The 13,974-nt window shown below is 41.8% G+C and overlaps 1 protein-coding gene across 1 annotated transcript in view; it reads right to left on the bottom strand.

Annotated features, from left to right (window-relative positions):
* LOC142135729 (uncharacterized) overlaps positions 1-12,980 on the bottom strand; it is a 39,906-nt gene extending 26,926 nt beyond the window's left edge. The window contains exons 1-8 of the mRNA XM_075194620.1: positions 12,834-12,980; positions 10,910-10,999; positions 7,510-7,567; positions 5,890-6,195; positions 5,086-5,121; positions 4,381-4,524; positions 1,810-1,908; positions 437-514 (exon numbers count right to left, since the gene is read on the bottom strand). Of these exons, the coding sequence (XP_075050721.1) occupies positions 437-514; positions 1,810-1,908; positions 4,381-4,524; positions 5,086-5,121; positions 5,890-6,195; positions 7,510-7,567; positions 10,910-10,999; positions 12,834-12,980 (958 nt within the window). The remainder of the gene's footprint in view (positions 1-436; positions 515-1,809; positions 1,909-4,380; positions 4,525-5,085; positions 5,122-5,889; positions 6,196-7,509; positions 7,568-10,909; positions 11,000-12,833) is intronic.
* Positions 12,981-13,974: the final 994 nt, after the last annotated feature.

Here is a 13,974-nt window from a genome sequence, read left to right as displayed (position 1 = left end):
TGGCTCTGGTCATGCATGTTACCTGGCTCTGATCATGTATGTTACCTGGCTCTGGTCATGTATGTTACCTGGCTCTGGTCATGTATGTTACCTGGCTCTGGTCATGTATGTTACCTGGCTCTGGTCATACATGTTACCTGGTTATGGTAATGTATGTTACCTGGCTCTGGTCATACATGTTACCTGGTTATGGTAATGTATGTTACCTGGCTCTGGTCATGTATGTTACCTGGCTCTGGTCATGCATGTTACATGGTTATGGTAATGTATGTTACCTATCTCTGGTCATACATGTTACCTGGTTATGGTAATGTATGTTACCTGGCTCTGGTCATGTATGTTACCTGGCTCTGGTCATGCATGTTACCTGGCTCTGGTCATGCATGTTACCTGGCTCTGGTCATGCATGTTACCTGGCTCTGGTCATGCATGTTACCTGGCTCTGGCATCATATGATGTCTCTCCTCACTTGTATAGTATTCCAGTTTCTCATCAAGGCCATCAGGGTAAAACACTGCATAAAACATTATTATATTATACATAGAGGGATCCAATCACTGCTTCATATCCTCATTTATTGTATTTATTTTGGCTAATTTGGAAGGTATGTACCGTACACACACAATCTAAGCTCACACTCAGTAACTAACGTGTGTCATACAGGTCATGTCAGAACACTGTGTTACTGTCACATGATGGTATGTACCATACACACACAATCTAAGATCACACCCAGTAACTAACGTGTGTCATACAGGTCATGTCAGAACACTGTGTTACTGTCACATGAAGGTATGTACCGTACACACACAATCTAAGCTCACACCCAGTAACTAACGTGTGTCATACAGGTCATGTCAGAACACTGTGTTACTGTCACATGAAGGTATGTACCGTACACACACAATCTAAGCTCACACCCAGTAACTAACGTGTGTCATACAGGTCATGTCAGAACACTGTGTTACTGTCACATGAAGGTATGTACCGTACACACAATCTAAGATCACACCTAGTAACTAACGTGTGTCATACAGGTCATGTCAGAACACTGTGTTACTGTCACATGAAGGTATGTACCGTACACACACAATCTAAGTTCACACCCAGTAACTAACGTGTGTCATACAGGTCATGTCAGAACACTGTGTTACTGTCACATGAAGGTATGTACCGTACACACACAATCTAAGCTCATACTCAGTAACTAACGTGTGTCATACAGGTCATGTCAGAACACTGTGTTACTGTCACATGAAGGTATGTACCGTACACACACAATCTAAGCTCACACCTAGTAACTAACGTGTGTCATACAGGTCATGTCAGATCACTGTGTTACTGTCACATGAAGGTATGTACCGTACACACACAATCTAAGCTCACACCCAGTAACTAACGTGTGTCATACAGGTCATGTCAGATCACTGTGTTACTGTCACATGAAGGTATGTACCGTACACACACAATCTAAGCTCACACCCAGTAACTAACGTGTGTCATACAGGTCATGTCAGAACACTGTGTTACTGTCACATGATGGTATGTACCGTACACACACAATCTAAGCTCACACTCAGTAACTAACGTGTGTCATACAGGTCATGTCAGAACACTGTGTTACTGTCACATGAAGGTATGTACCGTACACACACAATCTAAGCTCACACTCAGTAACTAACGTGTGTCATACAGGTCATGTCAGAACACTGTGTTACTGTCACATGAAGGTATGTACCGTACACACACAATATAAACTCACACCCAGTAACTAACGTGTGTCATACAGGTAATCACAGCAGAGCATACCTGATTCTTGGGACACGCTCTGATACTTCTTCATCATTCTTAGATCAATCTCTTCATACACAGGTTCCTGGGATGACACTGAATACATGTTCCTGAGGGCTGAAACACACATGTAATTACCGGCAAATAAACCTTTAATCAAACGTCACCATATAAGGAAAATATGGCAGAATGTTTTATTTTATTACATGTTAATGACATGTCTACAGACCTGTGTCCTAAATGTCCCAAAATGTCTGTTGTACAAATCACAATCTCAGTTATCTTTTACCATCTAAGCTCAGACAGTTCATTCTTTACCCCTAGAAAGAAAACGGTCACCAATAAATCAGGTGCTAAACTCACCTGTAACGTTACGTTATTGTAGGTAGAAAACACCCCCCATGGGCTTTTTAGAGCGCCTACATATTACACAGAGTATTACAGATAATATGTGACTCCAGCAGAGCTTACAATCTATTTTCCCTACCACATATACACACGGGATGATTCTGTCAGAAGCCAATTAACCAACCAGTATGTGTCTGGGGAATGGGAGTAACTGAATTACCTGGAGAAACCTCACGTGAACACGGGGAGAACATACAATCTACACAGATAGGACCTGGTTGGAGGTGACCCCATGGCTGCAGTGACACAGAAGAGACTCCCCTATGGTATATAGTGGGAGAATTATATACTTTTATCTCATGGACATTATACTGGAAAACAGCCACAATTAGGGAAATATTCTCTGTTCTATGATTCTTCTCCAAATTACGTTATAAGTAAATAGTATTACCCTAAATACCGATCCAATGTGTAATGAGCTACTTTATATAAATATAGGGTACCACGTATATGTACATTATATAAATATAGGGGTACCACTTATGTATGTACTTTATATAAATATAGGGATACCACATATATGTACTTTATATAAATATAGGGGTACCACGTATATATGTACTTTATATAAATATAGGGGTACCAAGTATATGTACTTTATATAAATATAGGGGTACCACGTATATATGTACTTTATATAAATATAGGGATACCACTTATGTATGTACTTTATATAAATATAGGGGTACCACGTATATATGTACTTTATATAAATATAGGGATACCACTTATGTATGTACTTTATATAAATATAGGGGTACCACGTATATATGTACTTTATATAAATATAGGGGTACCAAGTATATGTACTTTATATAAATATAGGGGTACCACGTATATATGTACTTTATATAAATATAGGGATACCACTTATGTATGTACTTTATATAAATATAGGGGTACCACGTATATATGTACTTTATATAAATATAGGGGTACCAAGTATATGTACTTTATATAAATATAGGGGTACCACGTATATATGTACTTTATATAAATATAGGGATACCACTTATGTATGTACTTTACATAAATATAGGGGTACCACGTATATATGTACTTTATATAAATATAGGGGTACCAAGTATATGTACTTTATATAAATATAGGGATACCACTTATGTATGTACTTTATATAAATATAGGGGTACCACGTATATATGTACTTTATATAAATATAGGGGGTACCAAGTATATGTACTTTATATAAATATAGGGGTACCACGTGTATAAGATTTTCTCTTTTCTTTCTTTAAATAATAAATGAGATGAGCAGGCTTCCAAAATATAATATTTCTATAGTTTATTAAAAAGATATTCTACATAGATACAGCCATGCTGGACGAAGCAGACATACGCCCAGGGTCTCAAATGCAAATTGACAATCTATATTTGATTAAGTCATATATTTATAGAGATGATACTCCTTATGTCTTTAAAACACACCTTCCCTGCTTACATCACTGCTGGCAATCTAATGTCTCTGTAATTAAAGTGACATGTTCTTTTGGAAGGGTCATCTTGACCTTATATGGAGCCAATATTTCTTTGGTCATATCCGGCTATTGTGAAATACTGGAAACTTACTAAAAACATGTCTCTTGCTATGTAATTTCTGTATTGTGCAATATGTGTTTTTCTGTTCTCTTAAAGCACAGAAACAAAATTCAAGTTCATTGGTTCATTCTATTGAACTAATTGGTAATATAGGGTTTTAAATAATTACTTCGACACATGTATGTGTACTTTATAAAAATATAGGGGTACCACGTATATGTACTTTATATAAATTTAAGGGTACCACGTATATGTACTTTATATAAATATAGGTGTACCACGTATATGTACTTTATACAAGGTGTGACATTTAGGTCCAGAGACAAATGTGCTCTTTTTATCCTTACTTTTACACTCACATTACGCTGCCACATTGTACCCATGTGCACAGAACCTTGGGGTGGCAGGAAGTGTGTGGGGGGGCTAGTAGGACAAATGTTGGCGGGAGTACAATACAGTTCTATGATTCTTCCGTTAGTTCCCTTTACACTCAGTGGTGGACGTGGGCTGGTATACGTGGTAAGCCATACCTCCACTTGTCCAACTTATTCTTATACATGAGCAGAATGTGCAGTATCAGGGGTGTAAGGTTTGGTTATATAATAGCACCAATACCATACTCACCTCTCTTATATCTCTGCATACGTTTTATCAGAACCCCGACAACAATGATTCCCATCCCAACCAGGGTCACCGAGACGATGAAGACCACAAGGAAAACCGTTGGGATATATGACGGGGGTTGAACTGTTCGAAGCCGCCCTAAATCTTATTACACAGAATATAGTGTCAGAGAGACATTCCAATAATAAGTAACTGACAGCACAACTATTACTAAGATACCAGTTACTAATACCACTCACAGATGTATACGTACACTTGGCTTACAGATATATATATACGTACACGTGGCTCACAGATATATACATACACGTGTCTCAGATATATATGTACACTTGGCTCACAGATATATATATACGTACACGTGGCTCACAGATATATATATGTACATGTGTCTCAGATATATATGTACATGTGGCTCACAGATATATACATAAACGTGGCTCACGGATATATACGTAAATGTGGCTCAAGGATATATAGAAGCAGATAAAGAAATAGATAATATGACATTCAGAATATCTCATGTAAATGATCAGCCATGAGACCTGAGATGGTTATTTGTAAAACATCCAACATACAATCACTCAGGTTAGATGTGACATCTGATTGGTCGGCAGCTCTTACTAACGGGAAGAGAACAGGGCACCGTCATTGTGTTGGGGGATATAAGTCACTGATAAATCGGAAGCATTTATAGAGCATTACCTGAAGTGGTGACTGTTGTTGGAGGTGGATAATTTTCTGTAGGACCAATAAAAATAAAACCAATCAGTAAATACAAATAACATTTCTTACCCATCACATGCTCTGTAATAGGACACAAAAGCCGTGAGGACTATACAGCATTTACTCATTATATCTCTTTATAACACTAAAGTGTTCATATCCCTGTATAATACCCAGTTATACTGACACGTGTACATAACTCCTAATCATGCGTCACATCACTGTATTACATGTTGTAGCGTGTACAGTCCACATGGTGCCAGGGATACATATGGAGACAGCTGTATGACCACGGTGTAATGATACGTAATGATGGTGCCTATCCGGCCTCTTCTGATTGGCTGATTGTGTACTGACCCCTCCAGCTGATAAATGATCTCAGGTTGCGTCCAGCTGTTTATATCACTTATTAGTCATTTCTAATTGGACGACTGCGGGAAAGAAGATGTTTCATCCCTTAAACAAGGGATGTGTTTATTGGATCACAGTCTATATAATATGACTTTAGCATTTACCACTAACACTGTCAGACCACAACTGTGCTCTATCGTTAGGTGTAAATGTACACACTTGTACACCGGATGTCACCCGGCACAAATATTACAGTTTTATAGTTATACATAAGATCTATCTAACACAATATACACATGTAAGTACCATTCTGTGTATGTCTCTCTCTATGTAGATTCAGTGCACAAATGCATCATCTCTATATAAGTAAATATGATTAGTGGACTCTCTAAGTTAGCGTTATATAACGACATACCACATACAGTAAGTTACCCATGCACACGACTCCAGCATCCTCCTTGTGGAGACAATCGCTCATGTTCCAGCGCAGAGTCCAGCAGTCTTGTAGCACTTGCTCATAACCTCGGCAATTCACCTCGCTCAGCCAGATGGGACCGGTCCCGCTTCCATGCAGGGCCCCTCCAGTGGCATTCATAGCGGGGCCACACCCCACCTGTTTACATACCACTTCTGCATCCTTCATGTCCCAATCATCATCACAGACTGTCCCCCAACCTCCCTGATAATAAACCTGCACTCTGCCCGAGCAGTTATTGGTGAGACGGACTCGGTCTCTGTCTAGTAAGGAAACAAAGGGGAGAGAATATATACGTCACTTGTCTGTAATGTTCTGTACAACTAATGGTCAGACTGCAGATTATCCAGTATCAGACCTCACTATGTGACATGTTTGTACTTACTGACATTACCTGTCAGACTACTTATTAATCCCTATATATGATTTACTAACACATAGCTGTCATATAGTAGTTTTATGTGCGGATTGTGAGTCTGACATATCTTATTATAAGTAAATAGATGCGGCCACAACAATGATACGTCCTGAGGACGGAATAAAGTCCATTTCATTATGATGCTGAGTCTAACTGGTGATCAGACAACCCCATCAAGTAGATTTGTCGCTTGACCAAAAAGCATTTTGCGCTCTGAACCAATTAACTAAGAACCAATCACAGGGATATCACTAGCTTCTAGTGTTGTGATAGGTCGGCATTGTTATGATCACAGTGATGTCAGTAGCTCATAGTGCTGTGATAGGTCGGCATTGTTATGATCACTGTGATGTCACTAGATCATAGTGATGTGATAGGTCAGCATTGTTATGATCACAGTGATGTCACTAGCTCTTAGTGATGTGATAGGTCGGCATCGTTATGATCACAGTGATGTCACTAGATCCTAGTGATGTGATAGGTCGGCATCGTTATGATCACAGTGATGTCACTAGCTCCTAGTGATGTGATAGGTCGGCATCGTTATGATCACAGTGATGTCACTAGCTCCTAGTGATGTGATAGGTCGGTGTTGTTATGATCACAATGATGTCACTAGCTCCTAGTGATGTGATAGGTCGACATTGTTATGATCACTGTGATGTCACTAGATCCTAGTGATGTGATAGGTCGGCATTGTTATGATCACAGTGATGTCACTAACTCCTAGTGATGTGATAGGTCGGCATTGTTATGATCACAGTGATGTCAGTAACTCCTAGTGATGTGATAGGTCGGCATTGTTATGATCACAGTGATGTCACTAGCTCCTAGTGATGTGATAGGTCGGCAGTGTAATGATCACAGTGATGTCACTAGCTCCTAGTGATGTGATAGGTCGGCATTGTTATTGGTTCAGGTCACCAGGTTGCTGCCTCCACAGATATAAAGTAAAATACCTGTATGACCTAATGATAATGATGATGTATAATTCCTAGACACATAATATGTGTTGTTACAGCTTCTACTCACTGAATTATATGAATATGTTATTTCCTGGTCAGTAGATAGTAACCATGAAGCACCGTCTCTGTAGGACATGATCATCCAGCGACGGTGGGATAATAGTATTATAGATGGAGTATAATAAAATCCTCACCTGAACAGGGCTCTGACGTTGGGCAGTTACCAGGAAGTTGTGTCTTCGGTTTCCTTTCCTCACATATTTATGAGATGATAAAGTACAGTTATCAATTGTCAGCTGCAGGAACCACGTTCTTCAGATCTCTGCGTCTCAGTGAGAAGTATGTGGGGAAACCAGCAGTAAATCATTGTTCTTCTGTCTCCTGGTGACAGTTGTGAGGACAGGAAATCACATCCAATCACTGTCATCTGATAATTAGTATCGGAATGTGAGATGTTAGGACACAGAAAGAAGGGTCATAAATCTGTGTCTTATTATGCACTTGATGTAGCAGTCTTACCAGAGGAGGAATCTCCAATGCTTTGGTGTAGAAAAGAATCATGTTTATTGATTCACTAGGACACGGACCACCAAGTCATATAAGATCAGAAGACTATACATTGTAAATAAGTTTTATAAACAATAATCTTGGCACCCTTCACAGGGGGAGCCTGACATTTGCTTGGAAAAATACTATTTGTGGGCATCTCCACCCAAAGAATGCACCCCTCCCCCTTCTACATGGAAGAAGAGGCTCCGATCACTGTGAAATGGAGACATTAAGGGGTAAATTTAACAAGCTGGGATTTTCTGGTGGGTTTGAAAAGTGGAGATGTTGCCTATAGCAACCAATCAGATTCTAGTTACCATTTACTTAGTACATTCTACAAAATGACAGCTACAATCTAATCAGTTGCTATTGGCAAGAACTCCACTTTTCAAACCCGATGGAAAATTACAGTTTGACAAATTTACCCCCTAAGTCTCTTATCAGTGTTTCGAGATAATCACTAGTCAGAGAAAACTGCATAAATACATTCCTAGAATCAAGAAGAACATTTTACATAAACGTATTCATCTCTTACAAATCTACGTTCATATAAAAGAAAGGGTCATGCAGATCATGGCTGCTAAACTACATTTACTATCCAGAGTTCTTAGCACATATGGGGGAAAGTCTTATCCAGAGTAAACAACAACAATGGTTGTGCCTGAAATTGGCTGTTAAAGTGCTGTTGGAAGCAGCCTCTGTCGCAGTATGTACAGTCGCAGTCAGAAACATTGACACCCTTACAGGTTCTTTCTAATAACACTCCATGGGCTAGATTAACTAAGCTGCGGGTTTGAAAAAGTGGGGATGTTGCCTATAGCAACCAATCAGATTCTAGCTTTCATTTATTTAGTGCATTCTACAAAATGACAGCTAGAATCTGATTGGTTGCTATGGGCAACATTCCCACTTTTTAAAACCCGCAGCTTAGTAAATCTAGCCCCATGTCTTCTAGAAGATTGCTGAAATAATTAGATCAGGTGATTCATCTTCACTTTGTAACTGAACTCACCTGTGGTCAGCAGCGGGTGCCTGCAATATAAATTTCACTCATTAAACCCAAGTGAATAGAGAAAATAGCTCAGTCTCCGGATTTTCGTCACTCTGGGTACCGCAATGAACATGGAGTAAAGAAGGCAGATAATTCTCTGAGGAGGTCAGACAGAAGATTATAGCCCATAATGGACAATCTCCAGAGACCTCTTCGATACATAATGGTATTAGGAAGTATAACGCCCATCACCCTGTAGCCAACATCCCTGGATGTGACCGCATGAGAAAACCTGAGTGTTGGAATGGTGGAGAGAACACCTCGATCACACTGCCAAACAGATTCACGCTAGCCTTCAGATACGGGGTACAACAGTTGTAAGATCCTTCGTCAAGTCAATGAAAGTGGGATATATTGTCAGGAGGCGCGGCGGCCTCGGGCACCGCCGCGACTCACTTCCTCCTGCAGTGAACGTTCAGGACGTCTCCATGACGACCGGGTCGTCACTTCCGGTTTCATGGGCCCGACTGTTGCCAAGGCAACGGCCGGACGCCGAGTATAACAAGCGGTGCGCCCCGACAAGTGAGGCAGCCGGGCGCATGCGCTATAATAGCCTGCGGGCTAATTAATCCCAGTGAAGCTACCTGTGATGCAGTTCAGGGCTAAGCCCTGATTGGCCAAAGTCTGTATTTAAGGCAGGGAGGGCTTAGCCTCCCTGCCGGTTATAGCGTTCAGTTGCTGTCAGCTAGCCTGCTCCTCTGCCTTCTTGGTGAGTAACCTTTGGATTTGACTACCCGTGTATGACCCCTGCCTGGACTTTGACCCTGCCTGTTTGCCAGTGACCATTGAACTTTCAGCCTGTAACTTGGATCTTGCTACCGTGCCTGTGACCCCGACCTTCGGCCTGTTTACTGGATCTGCTATCTGCTGCCGGCTCTTGACCCTTGCTTGGACTCCACTACACTTACCTGGGTTCTCCCCAGCTGGTACACACTTCACGACCCTCTGTCAGTCTGCGGCCAAGTCTGTCCCCACCACCAGGGTCCTCCAGTGAACACCTGACTGGCAGAGCAGACTCTGGGTTGTGTTGTATCGGCTGGAGTGGTTCCTAACATATATATGTAGTAAGCCCAGAATTGTTACTGCTGAGAGAGACATAAGAAACCACGTGTGGAGTTTGCTCAAACAAACCTGAACAAGCTAAATTCCTTCTGGAAGATGTCCTGTGGAAATTTGAGTTTTTTGGTAAACATATCGGGCCTGAGTCATTAAGGAAAGGAAGGCGAAAAAAGGAGTAAGTATTCCTCTGGACAAACCATGTTACAATGCAAGAGGTGTAATTTACTTTATTATTTGGCACATAAGATAAATACTGACTGTTTTTCCATGTAGCACACAAATACTTGATAGCTTTATTATTACACTGAAATTTAAAGTTGTTCTTAGACATGTCCTACCCCAAGTATAAATCTATCCTCACAATTTACATTTACCCCACACCCTCCAAAACAACATGGTTTTGCCAAGGTTCAAAGTTACTCCTTTTTGTTGCTTTACCTTCCTTAACAAATCAAGCCCATCATCCCTATGTTTACAAACAGCAAAATAAAACTTTCAAGGTAAAGAACATCTTTTCTACAGTTAAACATGGGAGGGGGTTCAGTGATGTTTTGGGGTTGATGTTCTGCATCTGGCACTGGGTTCCTTAACTGCACATGGCAGCATGAAATCTGGAGATCCTTAGTCCATTTTGGACCGTATTTTGAACCCAGAGTCAGACATCTGGGTCAATGTTGAAGGTCTTGAACAGGGCAATGACCCCAAACACACACAAAATGGACCCAGGAATGGTTCAAGACAAGATGTTGCACTGATCTAAAGTGACCAGCAATGAGTCTAGATCTAAATCCACACTTGTGTAGAGGTCTAAAAGCAACAGTTGGACGAAGGAATCCTACAAATCACTCTCTCCTTGATCCTGCCCTCTCCACTCCACTGAGACTGCTCTTACCAAGGTGTCTAATGAGCTACTCTTGGCTAAGTCAAAGGGTCACTTGCTCCTTGACCTCTCTGCTGCTTTTGACACAGTTGACCATTCTCTCCAGCTTGACAATCTTCAAGGAGGAAAGAATGGAGAGCATTATCTAAAAACAGATAAACAGAAATGTTAAATAACCTGCAGCATCATTAATAGACAGGGCCGGCGTCACCATTAGGCAGCTGCCTAGGGCACCAGGCTATGGGGGGCGGCACGGTGGACAGGTACTCACGCTAATAATGTCTCTACCTGCTGTCCAAGTGTAATGAAAGGCGGTGTGTCACACTTCTGGTATCACAGATGGAATCCAAAAGCCGGTAGTTCTAAAGTAAACAGGATTTATTTTAATATGCAAATCTAAAGTATCCAACAAGTGAAGTCCCAAAGCAGATAAAGGATTGGTGGAAGGATCAAACACTTGCAACCCAAATCACAAAAAGGAGCAAGGCTGTGCGAAAACCTCTGGTTCAGACACAATACAAAACACAATACAAAAGCAAAAGGCTTCAAAACAGGAAGTGTCTATTATAGGTCCAAACAGAAAATGAGATCCTAGATAGAATCTTCATGAGACAGTCCCGGCCATCTTGGATAAGGGCTATTCAGAGGGCAAGTTCATAACATGGTGCTCCCACAAAGCAGCACCACCTCTCCACATCCCTCTGGCAACAGACTATTGGCAGCATCGTGATGGGACGATGCTCACAGCAGATAGGAGCTGAGAGGCTCCAGGAAGAAAAGAAGAAGCAAGAAAGTATAAAAAAAAACACAGGAAGAGGAACTGGAGCAAATGGGGGCAGAGGATGCTACAGAAAATGAAGAGATAAAAGACTGGAGAAAATGCCGAGCCAAGCGATGAGCACATGCACGTAAATCGCTTCTGCTTAATCCAGGAGGAGCATCAGAGACTCTGACTGGCAATATTATGCCTTTACTCTGCAGCTCCAGGACACTTACTGGATTCCTGCCCCAAGCGCCTGGGAAAACACCCGCTCCTAATCAGTGACTGAGAGTACTCAATTCTTCTTCACAACAATCCGACTGTGTAGTACCAATCACTCTTGAACATGCTCAGCGAACCAAGGATTTCTCCACTCTTCTTGATTCTGGTGCAACTGGAAACTTTATTACCGCCACAGTGGTTCAAGATTTTTGGCTACCCACAAAGTCGTACCCCGCTCCTTCTACATTATGGCAGTGGATGGAAGATGCATCTCTGATAGTATAATCACCCACCAGACCCACCCTATCAAGATTAGAGTAGGAGCTCTGCATTCAGAAATGCTAGAGCTTCTCATTATTCTCAAAGTTTAACATTCCTTAGTTCTAGACTTACCTTGGCTCCAGTTACATAACCCCCCAGATTGATTGGAGTGCGTCTCAGGTTACATCCTGTGGTACAACTTGTAGGGACTCTGGCTTTCAGTGTGTTATACCCCTTCAGACCACAGTCTTCTCTGGTCAAGAGCTTCTACAATTACCTTACAGGAACTTCTCCGATGTTTTCAGTAAAGCTGGTGCTGATTCTTTACCACCACATAGAGTGGGATTGTCCTATAGATTTGATGCCAAGGAAAACGCCTCTTAGGGGGTGTACCCACACACCCTCTCTCCCTGAGACAAAGTCCATGTCGAAATATATCCAGGAAAACCTTGAGAAGGGCTTTAGCAATCCGTCTTCCTCACCTGCTAGAGTAGGTTTCTTTTTTGTCAAAAAGAAAGATGGAGGTCTCCGTCCCTGTATTGACTATAGAGGTTTGAACGATATCCCTATTAAAAATAGTTATCCTTTGTCGCTTATCATGTAATTGTTCGATCGTGTCAGAGGTGCTTCTATCCTCACCAAACTAGATTTGAGAGGGGCTTACAATTTAATTTGAATATGTGAAGGGGATGAATGGAAGACGCCTTTTAACACTCGTGATGGGCACTTTGAGTACCTTATCATGCCATTTAGACTGAGTAATGCCCCAGTGGTATTCCAGCATTATGTCAATGACATTTTCCATGACCTCCTCTGCAAAGCAGTTGTCTACTTTGACGAAAATGTTATCTTTTTCAACAATCTGGAATCGCATCATGCCCATGTCAAAGAGGTTCTTTCATGACTCCGTACCAATAGGCTATTTTGTAAATAAGATAAATGCACCTTTGAAGTACTATCCATCTCCTTCATAGGTTACATTATATCTGCTGCTGATGTAAAGATGGACCTGGGGAAGCTCAAGGTGATCCTCAACTGGACCCTTCCAACCACTCTCAAGGTGGTTCAACGCTTTCTGAGTTTTGCAAATTATTACAGAAAATTCATTAAAAATTTCTCCATAAATGAGACTCCAATTACATCCCTCACCAGAAAAAGGTCTGATCCCTCCAAGAGGCATTCTATTGAGACTCCCATCCCACCATGACCTCTCTATTGTCGTCAATAACACCACCATCTCCTCTGTCACCCAACTTCGCTGCCTGGGTGTCACCCTCGACTCCTCTCTCTCTTTTGCCCCCACATTCACTCCCTTGCCCAAACCTGTCGCTTCCAACTACGCAACATCGCCTGCATCCGTCCTTTTCTCTCTCAGGATCCCACCAAAACTATCATCCACGCACTCATCATCTCCCGCCTCGATTATTGTAACCTCCTCCTCACTGGCCTCCCCCACTCCCATCTCTCCCCGTTCCGCTCTATACTCAATGCGGCCGCAAGACTCATCTTCCTCTCACGCCGCTCCTCCTCTGCCTCCCCTCTCTGCCTTGCCTTACACTGGCTCCCCTTCCCCTACATAATCCTTTTCAAACTCCTCACCACACTTACAAGGCTCTCTCCAACTCTACTGCCCCTTATATCTCTAACCTACTCTTCATTCACACTCCTGCCCGCTCCCTGCGCTCGGCCAATGACCGCCGCCTCTCCTCCACTCTTATCACCTCTTCCCACTCCAGAATCCAAGACTTTTCCCATGCAGCCCCCCTTCTCTGGAACGACCTCCCTCGTTTCATCCGTCTCTCTCCTACTCTGTGCTCCTTCAAACGTGCACTCAAAACTCACCTCTTCCTCAAAGCCTACCAACAATCTACTTAACC

Source organism: Mixophyes fleayi, unplaced genomic scaffold (assembly GCF_038048845.1).
Source record: "Mixophyes fleayi isolate aMixFle1 unplaced genomic scaffold, aMixFle1.hap1 Scaffold_84, whole genome shotgun sequence".
NCBI lineage: Eukaryota > Metazoa > Chordata > Amphibia > Anura > Limnodynastidae > Mixophyes > Mixophyes fleayi.
Note: the sequence above shows the minus strand (reverse complement) of the source record. Positions and strands in the feature narration are given on the sequence as shown.